Raw genomic sequence first — 14806 nt, forward strand, 5'->3', positions numbered from 1 at the left:
CTTTATCCAAATGTTGATCTAAAACCATTCGCTATAGTAAGTAGCGAGACAGAGCCAGTGTATTTAGTGTGCGTGTCTCTTCATTAGGGTCTTCCAGGCCTTCCTGGAGTAGCAGGCCCCCCAGGGCCCATGGGAGACCCAGGTGATGTGGTAAGTATACTCCCAACAAATTCTTATTTGGTCAGAATTTTGTCAGGCTGCAGTTGGCTACAGACAGAATTTTGTTGGGCAACTATCAGGTTAAGACTTTGAAGAATTTGTCAGCGTCAGTTCAAAATGTCAGGTCAGAATAACATTCTAATCCACAATTGCAAGGAAGCCTCTGGTTGATGAAGGTCAGGTTGAGTAGAGACAGGCATACAGAATTTTATCAGACTACAGTCAGGCTCAGACAGTATATTGATGGGCTAGATTCGGGTTGGGACAGAATTTTGTCATTTTGTTGGGCTACAGTTGGGTTGAGACTACAGTCATGTTGGGACAGAATTTTGTTGGGATACAGTTGGGTTTGGACAGAATGTTTGGGGGTTTGGACAGAATTTTGTTGGGCTACAGTCAAGTTTGGACAGAATTTTGTTGGGCTACAGTCAAGTTTGGACAGAATTTTGTTGGGCTACAGTAGGTTTGGACAGAATTTTGCTGGGTTACGGTAGGTTTGGACAGAATTTTGTTGGGCTACAGTCAGGTTCAGACACAATTTAAGCCAGCTACAATCGGGGTTCACATCTAAATTTCAGGCCTGAATAAAGTCCCGAATTGCAGAGGTCATGTCCAGTTGGTGGTGCTCAGGTTTATTGCAGACAGAATTCCGTCAAGCTTTAGTCAGGTTCGGATTGAAATTTCAAGATCTAATCCAGAAGTGCAGATGGAAGTGACCAGAGCCAACAGTGTAAATGGAGGAAGTCTGTACAGATGCTGTTGAGCATGAAGGCTCTGAGGGACCTGCTGACCTGGCACTGGACCTCAGGCATCGGGGAGCCATGACTCATATTACACTCTGACCTGAATTTCTCTGGGCTGAGTGTTTGTGTGTGATTGTCTCTGCTGAGTTACTCATTCTAATCATACCCCCACCAGATCCAGCCAGAATAAAGTTCACACTGCCAGTTGTTGTGTAGTCTTATTTTACAGAAAGTAAAAATTGCATTTTCATTTAACACAATTTGCCATGTTTTTGTCACTGTTTGAGAGTGAAAATGCAGAATTACAGATAACTGATATGTTTTATGTATATATCTGCTGATACCGATGCTGATACATAAATATAGAAATATATTTTAGGGCTACAAATGAAGTAAAATGAGTAAAGTAAGACATTTATTAAATCATAAAATAAAACGGCTTGATGGATCATCAAATATCAGTCAAATATAAACATCTGTCTGGTGCTAGTAGTTTTAATTATCTACTGATACCAATATGACTGTGATATAATTGCACATCCCTGGCAACAAGTCATGTATACAGATTTTGCAGTGCTGATACAGAATTTTGATGGGCTATTATTAAAAAAAATCTCTATTTATAAATAAAGGAGTTTGGTGTAGTATGTTAACACTGTTATAGTTTCAAATGGTACCATGTTCATTCCTCAGTCCATACAGTCCATGTATGGAAACTAAGCTACAACAGCAGTTCAGTTGGAATGAATTGTTTTAGTGATGTCACAAAAAGCACATATATCTGCCTCTTCAGCCTACAGCAGTTTATCCCCCTCATTCACACTGTAGCTAAAAAAACTACTTTTTGAATGAACCACAATACAAGGCAGCCAATCAGAACAGAGATCGTTCACATATATCAGCTACAGTTACAAAAAAGAGGTTGAGAAATGGTCATGTAAAAATGAATCATGGGTGTTTTTGGTACATAACACCACAAAAACATCATAAGTGGAGAATAAGTATAAAAATAATGAATATGGGCCCTTTAATGATTATGTAACGTTCATAAGATGTATACTAAAATCAGTAAAAGCTCTAGACTGCTAAGGGTTAATGTGCTTTGTTCTTGTCAGAAACCGATCATTTGATTTAGACACATTGGATCTGCTTGCCTTGATTAAAACTGTGCTCAACCTCTAATTTCCATGCAGCAGACCTTTAATTTCTGTTCAATTTCAATCTTTGGAATCAGTTCTTCTGTTTCAGCTCAGTAGGCATGCTGAGACTTAAAGAGAATAAGCAAAGCTTAGCGGGGAAGTGTTTCACTTCAAACATCGGGCTTCGCAGCCCGAGGCACAACTTATCTTTCAGTCTGCATACGTGCACGTTACTCACAACACTCCTGCGCTTGACAGGTACACTTAGAATTCCTAGCGAAGGGTTACGTACTCTTAGAGAACATTGCCTGCTGTTAGGAACGCTGCCTCTAATTGACAGCTTTTATTAGCAGGGCTCTTTAATGTTTTAGCTGGGGCTTATAGGAGCATTAGGCTTTTATATGAGCGTGGATCATGTGGACTCTGGAGACGGGCTAATTGATAGGGAGCTGATGTTGACAGATGAGCCCTCTGGAAATGGAGCGTGGGTTGTTTTTACAGCAGCCAGTTTGCGGAGAGTGACATGTTTTAATACATGCACATACAAACACATGCTGTATGTGCTCACATATTCATGAATTTTACCCTTTTTTTCTCCTCTTTAAGGGACCTGAGGGGCGTCCAGGCCTTGCAGGTGCTGATGGGATACCAGGACCTCCAGGCACGCTGCTGATGTTACCAGTATGTACTAAAACACTTCATATTCGACCACATATGCTGTACTCACCACTGAGACCCCTATGACTGGAGGAGAACATCAGCTGCATAAGAAAGTGCAGTTGCATGCATTTGTGTCAGTAGCATCTTTTGGCCACAGGGTGGAGCTATGATATCAGCATAAGTCATTTCAGTGTACTAGCTTATTTCCCTTGAAATACATTAAGGGCTTGTTTGTTGTTCTATATGTTATTTAGTTGATGATTAATTTGCTGGCCCTGCTGTTGTGAACACTAGCAAAGGAAACTAATAATGCACTAATTCCTTTTCTCTTCCTCTCTCTCTCTCTCTCTCCCCCCCTCTCTCTCTCTCTCTCTCTCTCTCTCTCTCTCTCTCTCTCTGTCTCTCTCTCAGTTTCAGTATGGTGGTGATTCTCAGAAAGGCCCTGTGGTGTCTGCTCAAGAAGCCCAGGCTCAAGCCATCTTACAGCAAGCCAAAGTAAGGCCAGCACTTCATCAAAGTTAACCTGGCTGCGCTCCTTCCAGCCACCTCCGCATAATCCTGCGTAATGTATTCAGCGACTCTAGTCCACAGTTTGGGGGCTTAATGAATGCAATGCTGTGACTCACTCTTGGCTTGAGCTTGATGAACATGTACAAACACAAGTGGAGCTACTGTGAACTCTTAGATGTTTGATTGTAGCATGTTTCCTCTCTCAGCTCTCACTGAAGGGACCCCCAGGACCTTTAGGCCTCACGGGCAGACCGGGACCAGTGGTAAGAGCCATTCTGCATAGCATTTGAATCTGTGCTTTTTATGCCTACAAAATTATTTCTAAAAGCCCAAATCCAGACTAGCAATGTATTTGCTTGCGAAAAGCTTGAGATATGCGTGGCCTCTGGCAAGCTTTCAACAAGATTCAAGGCTAATTTGTAGTTGCGCCTTTATGGCATGGTGAATTTTATTTTTTACATTTTATTTAACACAAAACTGGTATAATATTAACAAAATGTCATAATGAGATCATATTGCTACATTTTATTGGTAACACTTTACTGTAGGGTTGTGTTCATAGGGCTACATGGCAGGTAAGCCCATTATGAGAGCTGAACTTAAACAAGTGTTTCTAAACACTTATTCCAAGGTTTGTCATCTGTCATAAAGGTTGCATTTGCCAGCTTCGATAACAAGTTGACATAATATCCATGGTTGGGGCACAATGGTTTGGGATTAAATGACATAGGCTGTCTCAGCTTGCACACTCTTTACATGTGTAGTCAGTCAGTACATAGTGAATGTGAATTTGGGCACTGGCTAGGTTCCTGCTTGCAGACACTGAGTCATCGGGACACTGACGACTCAATTACATGTGACACGAATGCAGAGACAGTATGCAAAGATGTAGCATCAGCAACATTGACTGGGAAGTTCATCCATTGTGTTGTGCTTATCCATGTTGTGGATCACAGTCATTTCATTTAATGACTGTTTTCATTTTGTTTACACTGAGAACCAGATACAGTCATGTGTGTCTCACACATAGCAATGTTTAATGCAAGTACACCTTTCTTTATTTAATTAACAGTGGTAGCGTAATGCTCACCTAACCAATTCATAGCAGCTGTAGCTAAATCACAGTGAACTGATGACAGAACAGATATTCAGCTACCGTTTTGTCTGACCCTTTCAGTAAAGATTTAAACTTAAAGCCTAAAACTGAATATTTCTGAGGGGGCTGAATTAGCCTGTTAGCTAGTAACTGTTAGCCTGTGAACAGGTCAGCCTCCTTTAATGTCTTATTTTGTTCATTATTTTTGCAGATATAGGTAGCTTGTGGTAAACATGAACCTAAATCAATTTAAATAAGAGACAAACAGAACTGGTTAGCTAAGTCTCTAACAAGTTGTTTTGAATTTTTAGTTAGTAGAAAACTGATAATGACAAGTGTTTTGCTAGAACAAAACCTTCATTGTTGGTCGGTTTTCTTATTCACAAATGTTTAAAATGAACGTTTAATATTTTTTGAAGGTTAGAAGGAAAGTGAGATAAAATACCACATTGCTTGCACATTCGCATTCAAAATGGCTGATCCCCTGGGCAGCGCACTAAGAACCTCTTTGAGACAGACCCATAGACTTTGTAGGTCAGTGTCGGTCACATGGACACAACGCTGACAATATAACAGTATGGCTTACCAAGTCAGACTAGTTGCAGTATTTTCTGTGGCCCTTAGGTGAAGCAAGTTTCATGTCACATCATCAGCATTATGTTATTGTGATACACACCGAGGAGCCAAATCATTGACCAGCTGCCTAATATGCTGTTGGTCCTCCACATGCCACCAAAACAGCTCTGACCCGCTGACGCATAGACTTTATAAGACCTCTGAAGGTGCCCTGTGGTATCTGGCACCAAGATGTTAGCAGCAGTTCTTTAAGACTTGTTGTTCCAACACATCGGATTGAAATTGGGAATTTGGAAGCCTGGCAACACCTTGAACTTTTTCATCATGTTCCTCAAACCGTTCCTGAATAATGTGTACAGTGTGGCAGAGCGCATTATCCTGCTAAAAGAGGTCCCTGCCATCAGGGAATAGCTTTGCCATGAAGGGGTGTACCTGGTCCAGAACGATGTTCCGTTAGGCGGCAAAACTGGCGTCCACATGAAACCCAGGGTTTCCCAGCAGAACATTGCCCAGAGCATCACACTCCCTTCATTAGATTGGCTTCTTCCCACAAAGAAAACAGGGCTCGCTGGACCAGACAACCTGCTTCCAATGCTCCAAGGTCCAGTTTCCGATGCTTACGTGCCCGTTGTAGGTGCGTTTGACTGTGGACCGGGGTTAGCGTGAACCCTCTGATCGGTCTGTGGCTTCGCAGTCCCATACGCAGCCAGGTGTGATGATATGTTGTGACACATTCCTCCCTTAACCATCATTAAATATTTCTATGGCTTGTGCCACAGTAAATCTTGTGTGGTTTCGGATCGTATGGGATAGCCTTTGCTGCTCTCGCTTATCAGTGAGCCTTGGGTGCCCAATACTGTGTCATCAGTTTGTAGTTTGTTACTCCTCTGCACACTGTTGGTAGGTACTCACCTAACCTTGTCGTTTCAGAGGTGCTCTGACACAGTTGTCTGTCCATAACTGATTGGCCCTTGTTAAAGGACATCAGGTCCTCATGGCTGCTCATCTCTCCTACGTCCAACACGTTTACTACAAGATCTGACTGTTCGCTAATATATCCCAGACCTTGACATGTGCTGTTGTTATGAGATAATCAACATTATCCACTTCATGTGAGAGTGACCTTGAGGTTCGGCTTGTCGGGGTACACTAAGCTACAAAGTCAGTTGTTATAACACGCTGTGTCATTTTAGTCAAAAATTCAAAGCTGACAAAATTAGCCATTGACAATAGAAGGTTTATGTAGGTTTATGTCTGTTGTCATGATAAGCTTGTGTACGTGTCATTTAGCCTTATCAACACTGCCCTACAGGAAAGTGTTACCATTTTATTGTATATTTTTGACATGCCAGCATGAAAAAGTGACACTTTTTAATGCAAAAATATGCTGTTCTCAGTCAGATATTCTGCTTATAAGGCAAAGAACCACCTCAGTTCATTTTTCAAAGCGTACTCTGTTCAAAGCCAGTGATATGTGAGGTGTGTGTGGGTTCCAGGGTCTGCCAGGTGCTAGTGGTCTTAAAGGAGACGCAGGGGATTCTGGACCTTCGGTGAGTACTGCTTTTAAAGTGTTGCATTGTCATTTAATGTATTTATCTTCTTTGAATTAAGTCAATTCTTAAAGGAATACTTCACAAATATGCATTCTGACATCGTTAACAATGGAGTTTACACATTCAGCTCTGTCTTTTCTTCTTCCCTGCATGTTCCACCTCTGTCTCAAAGGGTCCACGTGGGTTGCCAGGCCCTCCAGGTCTAATCGGGAAACCAGGCAAAAGGGTAGGAGCTTTGTACTGCGTTACTACCAAGTGTGATTTCTTGAAAATGTTCGTTTTTTTTGCAAGACATAATGAAACTGTCAACACAATGACAAATTCCAGGTTTATTATTCAGGCATTTATCTTAAAGCTTATTCAGTATCGTTAAAAAATTCAGTGCATTTGAAATTGATATGTAAGTCATGTAGCTATGACAGTTGTCAGGTTAGAGCCTATATGTAGGCCCACACGTCGAATCTTAGGGCTTAAGAGGATACAGATGCACATCCTTAAACTTGTTTGTAATGAATATTACATAAGTAAAGCAATAGTACATGGAGCAACCTGGTAATGCAAAGCTGTATGTTCCCCCTCAGGGTCGTTCAGGGGCAGATGGAGGTCGAGGAGCTCCAGGAGAGACAGGAGCAAAGGTGAGTGTCATACAATAGCATTTCTCAGTCCTTTGACTGTTTAATAGCTTTGATTTTTTGGTTTGCTCTCCAGTCGCATGACTGATTTCACACAGTCTAATGCTGGAAACATCTTAAAAAAGGCTACCTACAAAAACACCATACAATTGACTGAATTCCTTTTGTTCAAATAAGATAATAATCATGCATTTTTTTAAGTATTCATTCCTTGTGTTGTGTGTTTAAAGGGATGTTTCAGTGAAAAAACTAATTTACATCATTTTCCACTTACCCCAGATGTAGTCAATCAGCCAAGACATGTTTGCTGTCCAAATTTTGCATTTGTCAGTTAATGCAGCTACAGCGCTAACCCAAATCTTTTCCATTAATACACCCCCAAAACATCTCTTAAACCACATCTAGGTCTTCATTAAGGTCACACAAACTTATCAATGTGGTTTAGGACACAGTATGACTCACTGTAAACTATAATAAAGGAAATACAAAACGTCACCAAACCCAGCAGGTATTGTGCCGATTTCTGCTTCCCTTCCTTCTCCAAGACATCATCTGCATGACATGCAGGCCTGTGGACGTTACTGTCAATGTTAAATTTTAAACTGAAAATATGCATTTCTAAACAGAAACAACAGAAATCACAAATGTAGTCTAGCATCTGTGTGCCTGTGTGATGGGCATGCAGGCAAAGAGGAGCTGGATTCTGAGGGGAAGTCGCAATTTGGCCCAGCACCTGTCGTCTAAAAAGTCTTCTCAGTTCAGCTACATAGTGAAGTTTTGTTTATTTTATAGTTCACTGTAAGTCATACTGTGTCCTAAACCACATTGGCAAGTCTGCGCCACCTTAATGAAGACCTGGATGTGGTTTGAGCGAGTTGAGAGAAGGATTTATTTATGGAAAAGATTTATTGTCTTTTGATGTTTGTTAGCAACGTTAGCCTCATAGCTCCAGCACTAAACTAAAAAAAAGGAAAATTTGGACACCAAATACATCTTGGCTGATCGACTGCATCTGGGGCAGATGGAGAATTCTGTAGAGCAGTAGATTTTTTAATACTTTATTTTCAATTTATAATCACTTAACAAAAAAATACAATAGAAAACACACAAAACAAAAAAAAAAGAGAGAAAAAGGAAGGGAACAAAAAGGGCACTTTAAAGGGTCCAAAGATGGACTCCAAACCAAATTAAAATGTCTTTGTGTTTCTGGGTCACAGCTATGCAACCTTTCCATTGTAATAATATGAAGCATCTCTGCTAACCGATGTTTGAAACATGGAGCTGATTTTCAATTCTAGAGAATAACCTTTTTTAGCTTCAACCATGCCAGCCAATAAGGCTTGTTGTTGAACATATGGAAGGGTGGACATTGAATCTGAGAATCTACAGATCGCAGTAGCAGGGTCAGGATGTAAGTGTGTGCTAAGCATTTCAGATAACCACTCAAACAGAAATTCTGCAACAAAGGGCAAAACCAGAACAAGCGTGCTCGAAATCTGTCCGCTATGTTACATTTATCGCAGGTTAAAGACACAGAGTTGTAGATTTTACTTGAAGTCTATGAATCACCTTAAACTGGATTAACCTGTTTCTAGAATTTATAAAGCAGTGTTCTATCCTGAACAGGCTCTACCCCCAAACCTCCTCTGCTGAAGGGCTGTTTAGCTCATGCTCCCAGGCCTCCCTGAGATGGTTAGTGCTGGGGGGTGAAAAGAAAATTGAAACCAATCATTTCTTTAACATTTATTCCATGAGTTGCTGTCTTCAATCAGAGGAAAAAAAATAGAAAATTCGCACCAGCAGAACTGACAGGAAATTATTTTCTGCTAATCTCAGCAGTGTTTTAATGCTCACAGTAGACATGAATGTAGCTTGTACTGCCAAATTAGAAGAGACTATTGAATGATATGACCTAGAAGATCAGTCCACATTAATAGCCGTTCAGCCTACATGTATTGATTGTTCTTTTTCTGTTTAATCACTTTCACCTTCATGCCTGTGTTAGTCTCTGTGTGGTAAGGCTAAGCACATGTTATCCTGTGTACATGTCCTGTGACCACTAATGGTTTGGCCAGTTGTTTGGAAAAGCTTTAGTCGAACCTAATGCTTTTCACTTGTCGAACGAGCCTCTGGCTATCCAGAGCTGCGCTGTGGTGAGGGAGCTGAGTATTCAGGCCAGTCCAGCTGCAGGACAGGATCAGTAAATAAAGCGCCATCCCCTGATGGAGTGGTCGAGGGCGTCAGTGGCAGGTCTATCAGGAGAATCTGAACTCCAAATGCTGCCTTCCACCCACACACCCACAACAGATGGAGGCGATCCACAGAGACCACCAATCAGCCCTTTCTCTGTGTGTGTGCATTTTTGAGTATTAATGAAAGCAAGTGACACAGAAAAAGGAGTTAGTTAAAGGGCTCATGTCAGGAAAAAGATTTTTCCTTGTTTGTTTCAAAGTAAAAGAGCTTGAAGTGCGTTTACACGCACTTAATAATCCGATACCTGCAGAAAATCAGATTTTGTCAGTAATCCGATCAATGCATTTACATGCACTTGAGTAATCAGATAATGTGAAAACTCTGGGTCTACAAGAGTCAGACAGTAATGGATTTCTGCTTTGCAACCAGCCAATAAACTCACAGAGGAAGATGTAAACGTAATGATAAAAATCAAACTTAATGCCGCGGCTTTTTTAAAAAAACTCTGCACCACCTTACCTGAAACTATGAACATACATCATCTAGAAGATGAAGAATATTTAAATCCTTCATTTCGTCAAGCTTGTAGTCAGTTTCAGTGTTGCTCCAAAAGTGTGTTGCTGCCATCTCTCTGCAATGCTGCTTGCTTATTTCCGGTACCGCGGTCTGTTTTTGTACATGGGCAGACTGAGAAGTCCGAAAGAAATCAGAGTAAGAGTTCACATGCACTGAGAAATCTGATTACTTAGCTAAAATCCAGCTCTCTTTATCAGATTTCTTAATCAGATTTCTAGACCATATTCTGATCTAAGAACTCGGAGTATGCTGTCTACATGACCATTTGAATGATCAGGTAGCTACAAAAGTCCGATTATGATTGGATTATTGAGTGCATTTCTTTAAAAATGCATCTTTCCCTTCCAAGAGCATGTAAAATTCCTAATGGCTGTGATGTCACAACAATGAACACATTTGTATATGATCACCCATCCAGCCCTATTGTAGTTTAGCTCCACCCATTCGCCTTGCAAAGTGATGAGTGCTTCAGGCTGGACTGGTTTGCAAATGTGGCAGCCAATCTGAACATTTGCATATATCTTACAAGGACAGCAACGATAACAGGATTAAGGGAGGTTAGAAATGGTTATGTGAAAATGAGTTATGAGTGTTTTCAATACGTAAACCAACTGTGTTCTTATTGTTCTCAAGTGTTGTTGATCCGTTTGTGTACTTGAGTTATTATACATATTAGGATGTCTTTGTTTCAGCATGCTCATTCATTTTGTAACATGCTAAATGCATAAGCGTATTATTGTTATTGATACCACTTTAGAATAAGACCCTTTAAAGGGTTTATGAATGGTTTAAAAATAGTTTATTAATGGTTATTAATTAGGTAACATAAACACCTTAAAATCATTAATAAGCAGTTACAACACACAAATAAAAATGGAAACACTGATTTGTTGTTTGCCTAACAGTAAACACACATTCATACATTCATCTATGCTGTGAAAGCCCAGATGTTGCTGGTTACTGATCTGACTTTGACTTTTTCATCAGTCAGTGTAAAACCTTTCAGCTTTATCTCATATTCATAGTCATCAAATAGCTCTTTTTGGCCTTTTTATCAGTGTGTTATAACTGTTTGTGTCCATGCTTTTTTAAGGTTTTTTTGACCTAATTAATAACCATTAATGAACTAATTTTGAACCATTCATAAACCCTTTACAAGGATAATCATATTCTAAAGTAGTAAGGGTGGTTTATGAAAAGATGCATGTAAATGTGGGAGTAATGTGGATCATGAGATTTAGAAAATACAACCAAATTCTTAGACTGAACTTGAGAGTTGTGGAAAAACATCCCTGCAGATTTCTTTATAAAACTAAAAGCAAGTCTCCTGAAAAGAATATAAGCTGCAATAAAAATAAAGAGTGGACACACTAAACACTCAAAAACATCATGTTATATTTTGTTGTATAGGCTCCCGTGTGATTTTCTAAAGAATGTGTTTCACGCTTTTTTTCTAATTCTGAAAATGAATAATTTATACTTAATGGCTATTTTGAATGGAAATTAAGTAAATACAGGGTGGTCTCTAACTTTTGTATTATATATGTGGCAAGAAAAAAATACAAGAAAATATATCAAATGCAGCATATGGTCTCTTTAGTGGGGGGCTTGTGGTGTGTATGCATGTATGTATGTATGTATGTATGTATGTATGTGTGGGCATGCATTTGAGTGTGTGTGCTATCCTGAACGTACTATACATCTTGCTCATGCATCTCAATCTTTCACGCAGGGTGACAGAGGCTTTGATGGACTACCAGGGCTTCCAGGGAACAAAGGACACAGAGTGAGTGGAGAACACAGAGGCTGCTTAATCAAATCCCACATCCCCAGCTCAGCCAAGCACATCTGTTTAGCGGCAAGATGCCTGCACAGCCCTGTGCACACAGCCTGCTTCCCCGCTATCTTTGATCTTATTCGCCATATATACTGAGAATGATTTTTCTCATTTGATGATCTGTTTGTGTGGGATTCATTTATACTCTGTGTGTTTAGGGGGAGAGAGGAAAACCCGGCCCACTGGGACCAGTCGGAGAGCCTGGTGAGAAGGTGACAAAACTTTTACATTCTCATTTTTTCTGCCTTTTAATCATTACATTTCATGTGATTTTTCAGGGATGTTTTTTGCATTCATTTTGATATGAAATGATCTAACACGTCAAGGCAGCATGGAGCATCTTTTATATAGTGAAAGAAGACATGGTAGCACACAGGAAGCTCCAATTCCACATGCTGATCCATCTTACTTTAATTAACAGTGCGCACTGGCCAGCTAGTTAACAAAGTTCTGGAGCATTTGGCACCAAAAAACTACATTTGTGCATCCGGAGCAGCTTAAAATTGAGTGTAGTAAAATGTGACATTAAAAGTCTTTCCCAAGGACTGATATAGCCCTGGGTGCTTGCCTGGGACCCAAGTCTGCTGTTGTTGCAGTTTGTATTCAAAATATAGGTTCATAAACAGTTGGAGGTGATGCACATTACAACATAGCAAGTTACACCATGACTTGCAGCGTCACCCCAATATTCAGATACCTTTGCCACAATTTCAATTTCAGTTCTAAATGATTATATTATAATGACTGACGACTGAAATACACTTTTTATAATAATTTCCCCAAAATGGACTCCAAAGTCTGTAAATTGAATGATGTCACTGTCACATATCTCACAAAGCAGTGCTGCTACAGATCCAGGGGGTTTGTAGTTCATTTGTATTTAGTCTTCACAGTTATTTAGCTTAGCAAAATATTCTGCTGTTATATTGTATTTCTAGTTTATTGTGCTTGTATCATTGCAAAATAGTTCCAGTTATGAGTGACATTTAATCTGTTATCATATTTTTCCCTATGGTAAAATGAATGGATATTTAAAATGTTTTGAATGCGACCAACAGATGGGCGTAGGAGTGTGTTTTCATCCCCATTCCAGTCCCTAACTAACTGAAAACTCAAACCATTGGCCATCATTTCAATACTGAAGGGCTTTTTTTAAATTTTCTGTTTTAAATTAAAACATAGAAAATTCCAAAATGGATTGTTCAAAATCCTGTAGGGTCCTGAATTCTGAGAGGCTAAATCGCATTCAAAGTTGTTGTCAAATACTCAGTATAAGTGCACTTCTGACCACCTCACAGCAACTGAATTTGGATCATGCATCGCCACATCACAAAAAATCCTTGTGCTGTTGATGGAATAAACTTTGACTCTAATGCTGCTTGCATGGACCACTGAGTGTAGTGAGCTGGTTAGCTAGCTAACAGGTCAAAAAGATAGCAAACATGCTAGCTAAACAACTCCATCATTATTATCACAGGCTTGAATTAAAGTAGTTATGACATGATTTACTGTAATACAGCAATATTAAAGACTAAAGAATGTCAAATGTGTGTATTTTAGTCAGATCTGCCTTAAGTAGCATCAAACTCAGGCTGAATCTCAAACGGCTACGGAGGTTTTAAAATTCGAGTTTTTACTGCCAAATAGTGCACTAGTTGAGTATGGATTCGGCTGAATCCAAGATATTTAGCTATATTATGCACTTTTGGGATGCAGGAGCCAATATTTAAATTCCTACGTGGTGCACTATGTAGGGAGCAGGGAGCCATTTGAGATTCAGCCCCAGCGTGGGAAAAGGGGCATTAGCTTGGTGCTAAATAAGACAAGGTGGTAATTTAGTGACCAAAAAGTACATTTAAAGCAAAGGTTTTTGCATTAAATAGTGCTGTGTTATTATATGTTAATTAGTATAAGATTCATAAAAGGACCGTAATATTCAATGGTGGGCAACTGAACGTTCTTGTACTTCACTTTGCAGAGTTAATCGCAGTAACGCAGTGTTATAACAATGGGTAAAAACAACAGCTTCTTGTGGCTTCTTGCTTAATTATATGATTATGGAACATATATCATGTAGTAAGAGTGTGGTTGGTTGTGTATGTATACAGTCATAAAGAAACTATTTTGTTAAAAAATTAGGTATATCTTTATTGATAGAAAATACAGGATTCCTTATAAACCTTATGAGTTTGTGGCTCATTGTGGCTCAGTCAAGTGTGAGCTCAATAATAAATGTGACTGCGCTACTTTGAAAAAGCTCTGCAATTAGTAGAATCTTCCTTTTTTTCATATCAGTGTTTTCTTTTGGATTAATTTGGCAATCATTTGAGAAAAGTATGCCGCACACGCTGTTTAGAAACCAACAGAGGAGTGAGCGATGACGAGTTTGAAGTACAGGCGTATTGGACATTCTTTATGGCTTTAAAAGTAGTGCTTGGATTTGGATACGATGACCATACATTACTCATTTTGCACAACTTTTTAGTGTACTATTTGTTATTGTTTATTTGTTTCAGTTTTGTTGATGAACATGTTCATATTCAATTAATTAATTTCTTCAGTTCACGAACCACCAGTTCCCCCCATTCTTTCTCCTAATCTTCAAACATATTTCAGGCACATACATTTTCCTTGCTTTAAGCCCTGTAGTTATGAAGCAGACACTATTAGCATTTATGTAAGCCTCCAGAGAACTTGTCTTAACTCATACTTTCACCTGACAGAATAAAAATGTTTTTTTATCCTACTCATACTTCTGTGTTACTGTAGACATTTGTGTGATTGCATGAGCGCAGAAAAATTAATTTCATGTCAGTTTGAGTAGTTTTAAGCTAAGATAACTAGAAAGCAAGATAGCTAATTAGCCAAATTGCTGTACGCATGAAAAAGACAGCTAAATCATTAATGGCGGTTACGATCAAGAAAATGAGCTAGAACTAGAGCCGTAAGTTCTGTTGGTATCTGTTTGGGTCATTTCTTGTTTTCGGATGTGCAGTGGGAAAACACCAAAGGACTCTGAATGGACCACCGACATGTGGGACAGGGTTAAAGACCACCGCACAAAAGCCTAATCGAGCATTTAGTCTTCCGGCTAACAAGCTCTTGAAGGATGCTGTCCCAGGTGTGCTGGGA

At 39.6% G+C, this 14806-nt stretch overlaps 1 protein-coding gene across 4 annotated transcripts in view; it reads left to right on the forward strand.

Annotated features, from left to right (window-relative positions):
* The window catches only part of col5a3a (collagen, type V, alpha 3a), a 138928-nt gene that overhangs the window by 57464 nt on the left and 66658 nt on the right, over positions 1-14806 (forward strand). For all 4 annotated transcript variants that reach the window (XM_036567511.1, XM_036567513.1, XM_036567512.1 and 1 more), the window contains 9 exons: positions 88-150; positions 2648-2722; positions 3113-3196; positions 3418-3474; positions 6380-6433; positions 6609-6662; positions 7018-7071; positions 11570-11623; positions 11833-11886. In XM_036567511.1, the coding sequence (XP_036423404.1) occupies positions 88-150; positions 2648-2722; positions 3113-3196; positions 3418-3474; positions 6380-6433; positions 6609-6662; positions 7018-7071; positions 11570-11623; positions 11833-11886 (549 nt within the window). The remainder of the gene's footprint in view (positions 1-87; positions 151-2647; positions 2723-3112; positions 3197-3417; positions 3475-6379; positions 6434-6608; positions 6663-7017; positions 7072-11569; positions 11624-11832; positions 11887-14806) is intronic.

This window comes from Colossoma macropomum, unplaced genomic scaffold (assembly GCF_904425465.1).
Source record: "Colossoma macropomum unplaced genomic scaffold, Colossoma_macropomum, whole genome shotgun sequence".
Taxonomy (NCBI): domain Eukaryota; kingdom Metazoa; phylum Chordata; class Actinopteri; order Characiformes; family Serrasalmidae; genus Colossoma; species Colossoma macropomum.